Raw genomic sequence first — 15,985 nt, 5'->3', positions numbered from 1 at the left:
AATATTTTGCTAGATTGTTAGAATGTTTTAACAACCACTGTGGAATGCAGGTTCCTGAAGATCAAAAACAAGATTCCCCATATGAACAGCAGTTGAAGAATGCATTTCTAAAAGGTAGTAGTACACCCATAAGCAGTTTCTTTACAAAACACATGGTTGACCATCGAACTAGCAGATTACATTCACTACTCGAATATGCTAGACATGCTGAAAGGCATTTTAATAGCAAAAAGAAGGCGGCTCAGGTATTTTCCGTAGAAGACGGAGCAGAAGTTTATGTAGTGCACCCCGGGAAAAAGGGCAGAAAAAATACACAGGGAGGTAAGCAATCTGATCAGCGATCAGAAGACTTTGAAGGACGCAAGAAAAGGGGAGAATGTTTTAAATGTGGTAAAAAGGGACATTTTGCAAGGGATTGCAGGAAAAATAAGAAAGCAACAACGGAAGATAAAGAAGGTGAGGACTGACTATATGATAGTCAGGAATCACAAGAAGAGACCAGTAGAGAAAGGACAAATGAGGATGTGAAAAGGGTAATAGAGGAAGTACAGGAAATCGATGACGGCACAGAAGAAGATGAAGTACTAGATTTAGCTTTATTGAGCCTGGGGATCTATTTAGCAGATACAAAACCGGAAGTTACACTTTTAGTGGAACGGAGTGAAGTTAAATTTTTGTGTGATTCAGGGGCATCACGGACCCTGATACACCCCTCCAAATTACCAGACAATTCAGAGTCATCTGATTACATATTGGTCAAAGCAGCGAATGGGCAGCTATACCGGGAGCCCCTCTCCCGCAATATCACCATAACAGATCCTGTTTCAGGATTAACACAAATAAGTAAGATTATAGTTTCTGCAAAATGCCCAGTAAATCTCTTGGGCAGGGATCTTATGCAGTTGTTTGTCATAGCGGTGGTTCCAACTATGCAGGGCATGGAAGCACAGCGACGAACTGACACCTTTATGTTTCAATCGGGGAGTGAAACATTTTATTGGTACAGTCAGGACCTGGTTACGACTGGTCCAGGGACTGTGACCAAAGAACTGATGAATGTAGCCATCAGTAAGTTTGCCTCCCAGGACATTGATAAACAGCACCTGCTGCACTGCACACTGTATTTTTGTAACACATCAGGGCCTGATAATGAGTATGAAAAAGAATTATTTAAGCATCGTACAAACAGATTGGTACTAAGAAACTTATACTTGGGACGCAGAAGGGAATAGTGTAGCCAGCTGTTCGCTGCCCCAGGAGTTTTTGACACTTTATAAATCCAATCGACTACCACATGTAAGCTTAATCAAGAATAAAAACATATGGTGGGCAGACCTAGGAGAGAGAGTTACGAGATGGGAAAAACAAACAGAACTGGAGTTGTCAGGACAGGGAATACAAGTGCAGAAATTGAACTGGGTGACTCAAGCTAACCCAGCTGTACATCTGCAGTCTCGCGGAGACAGCTGATGGATACTCCTACTGATGGAAGAAGAAAATGCCTTACGAGATATACCAGAGACCCTCTGGTCAGCAGGAAAATCAGATGTAGGACTTATCCGTACTGCAGGTCCAGTTAGTTTTACACCAAAATCAGCATTTAGACCACAAAAAAGACAGTATTCCTTAAGAAAGGATGCAGAGGCAGGAATAAAACCTATTATAGCAGCATTACTTAAGGGAGGGGTGCTAGCAGAATCCCCTAATTCTCTGTGTAATACACCTTTATTTTCAGTCAAAAAAGCCAATGGAGAATGGCGTATGGTTCAGGATTTGCAAGCTGTAAATGACGCAGTAATACCAAGGGCACCTATGGTGCCAGATCCACACACCTTGTTGAACGATTTAAAACTTCAACAAGAATATTTCTCTGTGGTAGACATTAGTAATGCATTCTTTTCAATACCAATACACCCAGACAGCCAGTATTGGTTTGCATTCACGTTTCAGGGAAAAAGATACACATATACCCGATTACCACAGGGATATTGTGAGAGCCCTACTATATTTTCACAAGAAATGTCAAGTAACCTGGCAGGATTTAATCCACCAAGGGGTAGTCAGGTCTTACTTTATGTTGAAGACATTCTATTAGCAGCCCCCACCCTGCAGGATTGCAGGGAAGACACAGTAGCACTTTTACGATTGTTAGCTGCTGAAGGACACAAAGTGAATAAGAACAAACTGCAACTTTGGAAAAAACAGGTAAAGTACTTGGGATATGTAATATCCAAGGGAGGTAGAACTTTAGATGAGGACAGGAAGGTGGCAATTTTGCAGGCACCAAAGCCCACCACCAAGAAGGAAATTAAGTCCTTCTTGGGAACGACTAATTTTTGTCTGAGCTGGATTCCAAACTATGCTTTGGAATCTGCACCTTTAACTGACCTTATTTACAAGACACCTATGGCAGTGCAGGACTTGTTACAGTGGACAACGGAGGCAGAATCTACTTTCTGTAAGCTGAAACAGTTAATTGCCTCCTCTCTAGTTCTGGGTTTGCCTAATTACCATAAGCGTTTTTTTCAGACCGTAGATTGAAAGCAGGGTTATATGACATCAGTACTAACACAACAACATGGGGATAAGCAATGTCCCATAGATTACTATTCATCACAATTAGACCCAGTGGCACAATCTTTGCCACACTGTGTGCAAGCAGTAGTCGCGGCAGCAATGGCAGTGCAGGCTTCGGCTTCAGTAGTCTTGTTTCACCCACTCACTCTAAGGGTACCTCATGCAGTCGCGATTATTTTATTACAAGAAAAAGTAGCATATCTCTCTCCTGCTAGGCATCTCTCCTGCATGACCATATTGTTGAGCCAACCTCATATGACAATTGAACGATGTACGACATTAAACCCTTCTACCCTGCTCCCAACTCCTGCAGACGGCACACTACATTGCTGCCTGCAAATAATCAAGCAGAAGACATTACCTAGGAAAGACCTCACGGATGTCCCCTTGGATAATGCCGAGGTGACATACTACGTGGATGGCTTGTGCAAAAGGGGCCCTGCAGGACAGAACCTAGTAGGATATGCAGTAGTCTCTGATACTGAAGTTATAGAAGCAAAATCTTTACCGCATCATTTATCTGCACAGGCAGCAGAATTGATTGCTCTGACACGAGCATGTACCTTAGCAAAGAATAAGTGTGTAAACATCTTCACTGATATTAATACGCTTTTTCCACTGTACATGTGTTTGCACAACAGTGGAAAAACCGAGGAATGATAAGATCTACTGGCAAACCTATAAATCATGCGCAGCTTATTTTAGATCACTTAGAATCCATTCAATTGCCTCGAAGGCTAGCTATTTGCAAATGTACAGCTCATACTAAACAACAGGACATAATTTCAAAAGGTAATGCGAGAGCTGATGCAGCTGCAAAACAGGCAGCTACAGAGGTATTCCTTCTAGATAAGGAATTACAACCCTCTGAAACCTTGAATTCAGATATGTTAAAAACAATGCAGACACTCACTACGCAAGCAGAAAAACAGCGGTGGATAAGACGAGGAAAAATCCTCGAGAAGGGGCTGTACATCTCTAAAGAGGGAAAACCAATACTACCCTCTAACTTGTTCCGCTATGCGGCATTGTTGAGCCATGGGCAGTGCCATGTCTCAACGGGGGGGTGGTACAGCTGGTGAACCAGGTGTTCACAACGTACGGATTTACAAACTATTCTAAAAAATTTTGTTTAATGTCTCAAATCTGTAACAAACACCATGCACAGGGGGCGATAAAGCCTAAGCAAGGGAGTTTTCCCACACCACCACATCCATTTCACACTATCTGTATGGATTTCATAGAACTAAACAAATGTGAAAACAAGAAGTACTGCCTTGTCATTATAGATATGTTCTCCAGGTGGGTGGAAGCTTTTCCAACTAAAAATCCGGATGCAGCTACAGTAGCAAAGGTACTTGTTAAGGACATTATTCCTAGGTTCGGTATTCCGGAAAGAATCTATAATGACAACGGTACGCACTTTGTAAATCAAACCATACAGCAGCTGAGTAAGTTTTTTGGTATTTCTCTTAAAAATCATTGTGCATATCATCTGCAGTCTGCAGGGCTGGTTGAAAGGCATAACGGTATACTGAAAAGCAAACTAAGGAAACCGATAGCTGAAACAGGAAAAACCTAGCTGTACTGTTTACCTTTTGCATTGCTGAGCATGAGAACTGTCCCTACAGCAAAAGGACTGACTCCTTTTGAAAAGCTGTATGGAAGGGCTTATTACACACCCCAGTGGAAACCTCTCATGTCATCAGACCAGGAAGCTGATTTTACACTAGCTGAATATATGAAAAAGTTGTTGAGTTCTAAACATCTGTTGCAGTTTAATTCTGTTTCAGGTCAGAAGCAAGCCGAAACATCAGAAGTGACAGTGACGCCAGGAGACTGGGTGTGGATTAAAATCATGAAGCGAAAGAACTGGGTATTGCCAAAGTGGGAAGGTCCCTACCAGGTGCTTCTTTCAACATCTACTGCAGTCAAGATAGCAGAACAGGCTTCGTGGATACACCTGACGCACTGCAAGTTGATGAGAAACTTCGAACTGGACAAAGACCTTACCTCTCCATCGGTACCCTAAGCACAAAAGTGTGGTTATAAAGGGGGGGGGTCAGATCAATAGGAACTGATCCGTCTCAAACCCAGTGAAGCAATCATCAGTGCTAAGGTCCTGTAGGGCAGAGAGTAAGATCACGTGTCCAAATAAAATGACTGAATCAAGAAAATATCTTTTTGGAAGAACCGGAGAAGACAGAGACAATACGGAACAATCATTTCCACAGAAATATTGCATGACCATCCTACTGATCATCATGGTAACAATAATCTTTTTGTTATGGCCATTTCTCTTCTCTGTTACGCAAGTAGAATTTAGTAAGCGTGAGTGGCACCCGAACTTCAATACTTACCAGGCAATCAAATATGTGTATGCTGAAACCTTCATTGTTTCAAATTGCTGGATCTGCACAGCTTTACCAACAGCATATGGGGGATTACTGCTAACTTCAGTTCCCCTAGGGGCTAATAAGACCTGGGAAAACCTAATTCATGACACATCGAATGTTACATCGGAAGATAAAGTAGCATTACAATTGTCTATTCGTCAAAAGGGAACTGTGTGTTTTCATAAGAATGATACAGTCAGGGTAGGATGGAGCCATTGCAATGTAACAGTTCCTTATAGATGCTACACTAAACCTGATAACACCGGATTTTATTGCAATACAAACTATGATTCATTTTTTGAATTGATGCTTAAAACAATTGAGGAAGTAAAACGTGATTCTGTTCTCTACAAACAACTGTCTATAATTGACAGAAAAAATGTTTCACGCAGGACAAGTGTATGTTTATAGTAAAGCTACCACTAAAGTAGAAGATTGTTACTTTATATGCAGAAGAAAAGCATATAAATGGCTACCTGAAAACTGGTCCGGTAGCTGTTTTTTGGGGTACCTGGTTCCGGCCATATGACACACGGCAGTTTTACCTCAAGGGAAAATTCAGAATATCCGAGAAATTAAGAAGCCTGCTAATCCAGTGGGACAAATCAATGAACCTTAGAAATACCATCATGACTTAGGCCCTGGAAATAACAAAGGACTATCGCACATGGATCTGGGTGATGATGTCATATCGTTGGCAGGCATATTACCAGCATATGGAGCAACAAAATCAATCTGGGAGCTGAGAAAACTATCTAAACTTCTTGAAATAATGAGTAATGCAACCTTTTCTGCCCTAGAGTTGGTAACCGATGAACTGACTGCCATGAGACCAGTGGTACTTCAAAATCACATGGCTCTTGACTTCACCCTAGCGGCGAAAGGAGGTACATGTGCTTTAATCCAGGAGGAGTGCTGTTCGTACATTCCTGACAACAAACACGAGATAGACAACCATCTTGAAGTAATTCAGCAGGTGTCGGCCATGACCAAACCAGGACCAAACCCATTGACGGACTTTTTTCTGAAATGGTTCGGGGGTTGGGGCAGCATCCTGATGAACATTCTGATTGCCATCTGTGTAGGAATAGCCTTACTGATGGTGTGTGGATGCTGCTGCATCCCCTGTATAAAAGGACTAGTTAAGAATATAGTAGACGTTTCAGTTTCAGAAACTTTATACCAAGATGCTGAATTCGAGGAATTACTTAAAACTGAAAAAATGCTTTCACAGGCCTAAACTGAATGACTCTCTAACTGTAAATCCTAAGTGGGAAATGGTTATGAGAAGAATAACTGTTTATACTTGTTTTGAAGGCAGAATAAAATATTAAAAGGGGGGAAATGTTTAGAAAATGTATAACTGCAATGTGTAAGCTTAGATGCATTTAGGGTTAAAAAAGAAATTAATATGTTTATTCTGCTTGTTCTGTGTGAAATATGTGCAGCTGCAGAAAACCTTGATAAGAGAACAATTGATGCTTGAAAGTCTACCATGGTCAGCAGAATGTGTATTGAGGCCAGGGTTGTATCTTGACCCTGGGCAAATGTATCATATCAAGAACTGAACAGCTGAAGAAATGTAAGAAACAAAGGAGGGCTGAAATTATCCCAAGGCCAGGTTGTTTTTCTCAAACATGTTTTGCAAGACAGCAGTTTTCTGACCATGTCAGCAGTAAATCTAACAATGTCTTCTTTTCTGATCATGTCAGCAGTTAAACTAACAACATTTTCTTGTGTACATGCAAATAACTGTATAAGAATAGCATGCTGAGCCATGGAAAATCAGACAAACCTTGTACCTACATGCTTTGTCTCCTTGCTGCAAGTAATAAATGGTGCCTTACTTGAACCTTACATGCATTGATCTTTGTGTTTTCCTTTACAGTCATCAAAGGAAATTTTGGTGAAAGAAAAAAAAAAATGAAAACAGTTCACCAAAATCACCTTGGGCTAACACCTTAACAATTTTGTTTTTGCAGAGAGGGCAAGTGCCGCCCCCCCCCCATGAGGAAGGACATTACCCTCACTCTGGACTTGTATATACCAACTCCTTGGTCAAACAACAGTGGAGAAAAAAAGCAAACTCCATTGTCATTGAAAGTAATTTTAGTGAACAGCACTCATTCTTTTTGTGTTCGCCAAAATTTCATTGAATGACAAGATGTGCTCCACATGTTTACTAAGTGTTTTACAGGTCTAACTAGAAATTTAAGTTGCCATGTGTACAATGACTGCTGGTAACTGTCAGCTGATGAAGGCCACTTAGGTTGGACATTTATGTCTAGCTTACTAAATGATTTATCACAAACTAGCCAAAAGAATAGGTATGGACATAAGGTCTTCCTCCATATTCACAGCTGTGATGGTGCAGAGAAATGTTAATTACAAGTGAGTAAGGTGCAGACTAAATTTTTATCAATCTGTTCTTATATCAAGTCCTACAATGGGAAATTGTTTTTTTGAGGACCATAAGTTCTTAAATGTGTTTATGCCCTTCAAGAAGTTTTTAGGGTTCCTCTATCAAGGTTTTGCAGCTTAAGACATTTCTGTTTCCCTTATTTCTACATTTATCTAGCAGTCCTATAGATCTGTTGAATATCTGTCATCCTGGCTTTGATGTGTATTTTCAAACTTTGTCCCTTTGTTGCATGCATATTTTGATAGGATATATCAGTCAGGGTAGTGGAAAACCTCAAATACATACCCTACTAAGTAAGCCAAAGAAAATTCTACTTAAAAAAGCTTAAAGCTTATTTATCAATAGGTGAGAGAATGCTTTGCTATGACCAGTCCACTTGACATTAGCACCTTCCCAAGTACTGGATGAAATGCTTCAGGTAATTTCGTAAGCCAGGTTTTGGGCGCTACATATGATGCATGTGACTATACCTGTAAAATGTTACTGTGGAGTAGCAAAACTAGCCTTATATAATGGCACTTGGGTTTATTACTTCTCTTCAGATCATTTGATATGCTGATTCCTTGCTGTCTCATGGTTTCATCCAGCTCATCTCAGTTTAAGTATTTTTCCCCTGGATATTTGTTTCCCAGATGGATTATTTTATATTTTTAACATTCAATCCAAGTTATCAAATATTTTATAACTTGTTTGACCTTAACATTTCCATTGTCATCCTAACTCTCCATTTATCTCATACCTGTACAAGTTACCAGTCTTTCTCGCATCTGCAAAAAAGAATACCTTTCGTTTTGTACTCTCTGAAGGGTTACCTAAAATATATTAAAAAGGGTGTACCCCGACCATAAACTGTAGTCCTCCATTCTTCAGTATGAATTCTCATTACTGTTGCCCATTGTGCCTCACTGTCTGTTCAATTACAAGGATAATGTCCTTCAAAGTTAACACATGGAATGTCTAACTTTTGATAACATTTTGTGGAATTTTGCTTCAAATGTCTATAATATCTAAAATACAACATCCAAAACATATCCCTGATCAATCATGCCAGGTAACCACAGATCTTTTTCAGTTTTGTCTGACATGAAAGTCCATCTGTACTCACGTTTCTTTTGGTCATAAGCTACACTAGGCTCTAGTTACTTACAAGTTTTGGTCTTCAGAAGTAAATGTACAAGTTTTTTCCAATACAGTTACATTTAAAACGAGAAGAATGTAATTCCATACTTCTGTGCTTCATGCACCTTTTGAAAGGGAGCTATATCTTTCATGCAAGGCCAGTATAATAAGGCCACTAATGTACTACCAGAGGTTAGACAGTAATCTGCTCTGCATTTCACCATAAGAAAAAAAAAACTCTAACAAATGACTAAAGGCCTTATTTACTGAAGAAAAAATATTAACTCGGAGTAGAAATTTGGGTCAAAAAGAGGCAACTTTTTCTGACGGGACAGTTTGTCAGAATAGTGACAAGGTCCATAGTTACCTTATGCATAACTGCATAGTAGAGCTTGATATAAACAGTGTTAACAATCTTACTAGAACAAAACTTGCTTCATGTAGGGAATGGTGTCACATCAGAGCACACTAACTGTACTTCTGCAGTGATCTTGCTCTTACCTGTAGCATAATCTTCTTTCCTGGAATATAGCTGGAAATCACCAACTGGTGTCCTCTCTGCCACTTAAAGAATAAGCGTCGGGTACTGCTATCAGGTAGGCAGGCCTTATGATCTCGCATCAAGTCTCTACTGAGGAACTTACAGTGGTTGCCCGAGTGCAGAGTAGCATACAAGAGGAATGGGTCATCTTCTGACCTGATTCAAATGCAAAGAAGAAAAAAATACATAAATCAATTCCACTTGAAGTGCACTTAAAATTAGTGTTTATCCCAAAATGTATTGGCTATACAAGCTAACCTTAAACAAAATGATAAAATGCATGTAATGCCCATTAAAGTATAAGAACTCCTTCAACTTGCATCACAGTTTCATGACATCAAGTGGTTTTATAATATAATCAGAAAGACTAAAAATAGCAAACCAATATGCAGATATATACAACCATTTCATCCTCATTAACAATCATCACATGAAAGATGCGTGTTTTACCTAGTTAGGGGAATAACTAGTGAGCACTAGCTCAGGTCTACTATTACGGCTCATGTGGAGATCAAACTAAAGTAAGACAACTGCACCTGAACTGTAATACAAAATCGTCAAAGCAAAGGTTACTCTTGTTTCAGGGTAGCATTTAAACAATGATCTCAGCTTATCACTGTATAATACATGTTGTTTCATAGGGTAAGCTACTTTTGAAAATGCTACATGGAGGAAATTGAGTGAATGAGTCAAAAAAAGAAATTAAGGAAAAACAAAGAAAAACAAAAATCTTGACTCAAAATGCTAAAAGGAGTTAAATGGCCCCTCAGATGGGTCTACACTAATCAAGATGAAGTTGAGAGACGTTTCACTTTCGCAACACACATCATTCCAATTAATTTATATGACTAAAACAATGCGCTGCAGAAAAGGACCAGGAGTCCCTCCATCCAACTACACAACTAGCCAAAGGAAGCTATTCCACCCTCCCCTTCATTAATCATCCTCTGATTCAGATGTTCTCTTCTTGTTTCAGCACTTTGATTCCAAGTTCTAGTTAAATGTCATTTGTACATGAAACAGTAATAGGGGTGTGTCTTTTGGTAGTTTAGACTGGAACAGACAGAGGTATAACAATAGGTTCTACAGTATTGATGCCTAATGCTTCTTCAGATCCATCCTGTCATTAGGTCTATAAAACATGATATGCAAGTAGTTTATACAGAATTGTAATTAAAACTAAAGAAATGTCATAAGGGAACACAAAATGTTGCTTCAAATGCCGACAGGTAGACAGACAATGGCTACACTGTATCAAAAGACCCTATAGTGAATCAGGAGTGCCACAATATCTTGTGTTGCCAAGACAGCCTTGATCACCTACAAATTTCCATCATGTGGTGGTTTGGAGGTATGTGACTACTGTGATTTAAATAAGGAAGTTGCTTATGCCACATGGTCGCAAAATGGGAAGGAATTATGGTGGGTAGTTCACAGCTTCACCAACCTAGGACTTATTTACAAACACAGGAGATTTTTAATATTAAAAAAACATATATAACACCTAGATGACTTAAAACCTTGAAACTGAAAATACTGGAGGTCTTGTGGTAAGCATATGCTGTGGTTTAAGTACAATGTTTGTTTATACACCATTTACTTAAGATATGTCATTCTGCAAATACTTATCTAGATATTTTACCCATGTTTCAATGACATTCTGCATCCAGTTTATAAATCGACTTCTAATAATTTTATTTAACCAGACATTTTCTTCTCTCAAGTCTTAATTAGAATCATTTATTTCTGTGAATCCATTATTTTGATCCAACATGTATATCCGCGGTGGTACAGTGGTAGCATTGTTACCTCACAGCAAGAGGTTCTCCTGTTCGATTCTCGGCTGGAGTGCCTTCTATGTGGAGTCTGCATATACTCCCCGCGGTCGAGTGGCCTCCGAAAGACATACATGAATGGGCGTGCCTTTGCTAAAGGTTGGGCATCGGGCTAGCAATTCGGCACCATAAAAATCGACTGCCAAACATTAGCGGACCGGAGTTCTGCTGTGGCGACCCCTAACCGGGAAAAGCCGAAAAGACAAACAACATTATTTTGATCCAACATGCTAGAACTTGTGCAATAAGCAAAGCCTGTTCATTTACCACATCTAACTCATTCCACAAGTAATGTTCTGGCAAAGAGATTGATAACTCTTTCTTTAAAGTCTTGCACTCTGCTTTAAACACACTTTTCTCCTAACCATTATGGGCTTACATAAGGAGGTGCTGCACTCTGAAGTGTGCTATCCTTCAGATGATACATTAAGCCAAGATCACATCTGGCTTATTTTGAGGATGATCAGGTGGATGTGAAAGACTCCATGGCAGCACATTCACATTCATATGTTGTTTATTTCCTTTTGCCTAAACATTAACACATAATCTACACAGAAATATATCAATTGTTTTAAGCCAATAAGAACTGTTTAAAATTTCTCTATTCTCCCATCCTTTCTTCCACAACCATTTTTTATTTCATCTAGCACTTCATCATCTATATTTTAATATATAATTCACACCTTTTTCTACAATCTCCAGACAGCTGCAAACAAGATTCTATCACATTTTTATTCAATTTCACATTTGTCTTTCTCATATTTCCATATAATATCATATGTATCCTTATATTTTAATTCCTTCCTATTTATATTCCTGTTTTAAAAGTTTCCAAAACTGTTCATTTTTTACATTCTAAAAATTTTTGCTGTTTCTTCTGATACCTTATATTTCACATTATTTTTAACTGGTAACTTATTAACAAAATTCTTCACAGGAAATCCCTTGCTTCATAAAATTCCAAAAAAACTTATATTTCTGTTCTTTATAGCAGTTTTATATTATATTGTAATTTCCTCCAAGGATATACCATATAGTATTTCTTGATAATATTGCTATACCATAATTTTCTATTTTCATTAGTCTCATTATTTTTCACCTTCTGTAATTTTACTTTCATACTCTTTTTCTTCCTTATCTTCCTTCCTCACCTTCATTCTTCATACCTTACATATAACATTTCTCCATCATTTGTAACTCTTTCTCTGTTTCTTCATTATATCACAGAAAAATACATAGATGCTAGGTGTACTACAAGATTTTTTAGACTCAAGCCTCCTTTTTATTGCATATCACTCCTCTTTTCACTGGATTCAATCATAATCTCTAAATAAAATAAAACATGTATATATTTCTAACATCTTTTTTCCCATTTTAGCTGGAAACGTACACTCTCCCAAATGTGCTAGATTTTCTGTTATGTATTTAACACATACACATTTTTGTTAAATGATAGACTAAAACTTCACCATAACAACATTTTTTTTTATTTTTTCCAGCATTATTTTCCACTGTTCTATTACATTTTACACTCTTCAAATTTCGGTCCTAAAACAGTTATTTCATTTCTAGTACAATATATTCCACTTATCTTCCTAGTTAAACCAAACCCTATGCTTTTTACCTTAGTTAACTGTCCTCTAATCATACCACCACTTCACTTATCTATATCTTATTCTTAACCAATATTACAAAATCATCTGCATAAGACAGACATATCAATATAACTCCTTTTCCTATCTTCCATTTTACTTCTTTCAACTCACACACACATCTGAATTACTGTATTCACTACTAGTACAAATTTAACTCCTCTCTTAATTTTTATCATTGCTCCCATCCATCTACCATAACCTTCACCTATGGCATTTTATAGCATATTTTTATAACATTCAACATTTTCCCCAGTCTCATATGTTTCCACATAGCTTCAAGACTAACCTCATCAAAAACATTTGCCATATCATGTCACTAGCCATATTTCCTTTTATAACCAAATGTGTCTCCTTTACTATTAATATTTCCTTCACTTCTCTATCCTTGATTACAAAAAAGTGTTCTACTATAACTTCATCCAAAGCCTTCTACATCTGTTTTTGTATTATTTTCATAAAGATTTTGTATATTGTATTTCTCACATCTTTGCTTTCATTTTATTTTCCATATAAAGCTAATTAGTCCACCAAAATCCCTTAATCTGTTATTCAGTTCTCTATTTAATATTTTACAGAATATAAATTTCTCATTTCCATTCATCTCTTTATAATATTCACAACCTATAATATACCTATTTGGATCTACTTCATATGGTCGACATTTCAGAATGTTGATATTCATATGACCGAGACCATATGAGCGACATTCGAAATGTCGACCATAGAATAAAAAATAAAAAACACAAAAAAGTACCTTCACGCTGCTAGCAGGGGGGCCTATGTCCCCCTGCACCCCCCCATGGGGGGGGGCTCCCCCCCCAGAACTTAAATATACCAACTCCGAGATCGCACTACAGTGCGGAAGATGGAAATCTTTCCATTATGCACTATACAGATATGTTGGCTCCGCATGGTCGCATTTCGAATGTCAGTCATATGGTCTCGGCCATATGAATATCAACATTCTGAAATGTCGACCATGTGAAGGGAACCCACCTGTTCATGTACTAGCTTTTCATAAATACTACCCACAAACTTTTCCACAATTTCTACTACTGCCCTCTCTGCTTAGACAGTTCCTTCAGATCTCTATTATATCATCAAAAGAACAGATCATCAGAAGGCATTTTGTCGAACATGCTGTTCGTCAAACTGTTTTTATCGAGATCGCATTAAGGTAGGGATTGGTAAATTTGCCCTTTCTCCACTGTAGTGTGATCTTGGGAGTTGGTATACATAATTAGCGGGGGGGGGATGTATGGGGCTCGATGAACTGCATTTCTAATGAAACACCACTTGTTGAACTGACGGTTCAACGATATACTATAGACCCATTTACTTCAAACATTGTATTCATCCATCCTTCTCTTACTTTTACCTCTTCTCCCAAGCACAGTGAAAGTTCATCTTTTCTCCTTAAACAAATCTTCTCTAAACATAACTTATTTCTGTATTTTTTCATACAGCTCTCCATTTTACTTAATCTGTTACCCCATTGTTCTACTTTTTCATATTTTATATAACTTTATACTCTTATTCTTTTTCTATAATAAAACATTTTTTGCATTTTTCTTTATAAGCTCTCCAACAATCTGTCCATTTTTAATAACGTACTGTCATATGCAGTATGCATAAAACCTTATCTTCTCTTTTCATCTCCATCTCATCTGCTTTAGCAATCTCTGCAGTTAATCTTTTATTCCTTTCCCTTCTTTTATTACTTCTTTACATCCCTATACTAACCCATCATACTCTATGATCTGAAAAGTCAGCCATTCCTACTTATGTTACTTCTTTCCTATCTTTTGAATACACCACAAACTATTTCAGTTCTAAAAGTCCCCCTTTAATATGTCTATTCTTTGTTTTTCCTATGTTCAGCCCTCCATGTGTAAAAGCTTCTAACACTACTTAAACATCCTGTATTACTTTTTCCCTCTGCTTTCTCAAATTATGGTTAAATTTTCCAACATAATAAACATGTTCAATAAGACACAGTTTAAGTTCCTCAGACATCTTTTTCCTGTCATATTGGAGTATGCATAAAAAAGAAGTTATGTACTCACCATAACGTTCCATCTGAGTAGTTCTACTTTATTTGTCTTCAACCTGTGGGATACGGATCCATACTGGATTCGAGCCGGCAACTTTACTAGCATCTACTCCGAGCTCCTCCCCTTACCTATAATACACCTCCACTACCTTCCATCCCCAGATCGAGTTTGCTGAACCTTATACTGATAACCTGACTTGAAAAAATACTTGTGACCTATAACTGCAGCCTGTAGGCTGTCCAAATGCAAAGGTCTGGGGGAAGGAGGGAGAGACAGTTGAAGACAAATGAAGTAGAACTACTCAGATGGAATGTTATGGTGAGTACATAACTTCTTTATCTGAAGTAGTTTACTTCATTTGGTCTTCAAACTGTGGGGCAGAGTCCCCAGCTACTAAATTCCTGGGAGGCCCTCATGGAAGGATATTCCAGAGCACCGCGGAATCAAAGGATGCTCTTCTTCTGGAAGTCAAATCCAATTTGTAATGAGAAATAAACATATGAGATAAGGACCAAGTAGCTGCAGAACAAATATCATCCAAAGACACTCTAGACCAAAAGGCCGCAGACGTAGCCGTGCACCTAGTGGAATAAGCTTTCACCTGACCTGGAGGAGATATGCCTCTGTCCTTATAGATCTGAAAGATGCATGAAGAAATCCAACTAGCTATAGTGACCTTGGAGATAGTTTTCCTCAAAAAGGGTTTACAGAAAGATACAAACAACTGATCAGATTTACAGAAATTTTTAGTCCTGTGTAAATAGACTCATAACTGTCTATGAACATCTAACAGGTGTAGCTTGTATTCCATCTTGTTAGAAAAATTAGGAAAAAACACAGGCAAATTGATGGTCTGATTGATATTGACTGACGATGCCACCTTAGGAAGAAAGGATGTATTGGTTCGAAGGGAAACCCTATCTTTGTGAAAAATCATGTAAGGAACTTTGATGGACAAGGCCTGTAATACTGAAACCCTTTTGGCAGAGATAATAGTCACCAGAAAAGCTGCTTTCCAAGATAAATATTTCAGATCTGCTGTTGCAGCAGGCTCGAAAGATGGAGCGACCAAAGCTTGAAGAACCATAGTAAGGTCCCATGGGGGAACAGGATCTTTGGCCTGGGGGCATAACAAAAAGGTGCCTTTAATAAAGGCTTTACACAGTCTGGAAGAGGCTAAAGATGCAGAATTCTCACTCACATGAAAATGAGAGATGGCAGCCAACTGAACCTTGACAGTAGAAGAATTAGCTCCGTGTTGAAAAATATCAGCTAGAAAATCAAGAATGGCAGAAATAGTAGCAGTGAAAGGGTCTAAACTCCTCTGAGAGGCCCAAAAGGAAAAAAAATTCCACTTGCTGCGATAAACCTTCCTGGTTGAAGACT

General features: G+C 38.3%; 1 protein-coding gene across 1 annotated transcript in view; it reads right to left on the bottom strand.

Moving 5' to 3' along the window:
• The window catches only part of LOC122804326 (protein only RNase P catalytic subunit), a 1,488,843-nt gene that overhangs the window by 81,942 nt on the left and 1,390,916 nt on the right, over window positions 1-15,985 (bottom strand). The window contains exon 6 of the mRNA XM_044074121.1: window positions 9,016-9,211. Within this exon, the coding sequence (XP_043930056.1) occupies window positions 9,016-9,211 (196 nt within the window). The remainder of the gene's footprint in view (window positions 1-9,015; window positions 9,212-15,985) is intronic.

The sequence above is a fragment of the Protopterus annectens genome, chromosome 6.part0, assembly GCF_019279795.1.
Source record: "Protopterus annectens isolate FY-2018-M chromosome 6.part0, PAN1.0, whole genome shotgun sequence".
In the NCBI taxonomy this organism is placed as follows: Eukaryota; Metazoa; Chordata; order Ceratodontiformes; family Protopteridae; genus Protopterus; species Protopterus annectens.
The sequence above is the reverse complement of the archived record's forward strand: the minus strand, read 5'-3'. Positions and strand labels throughout refer to the sequence as shown.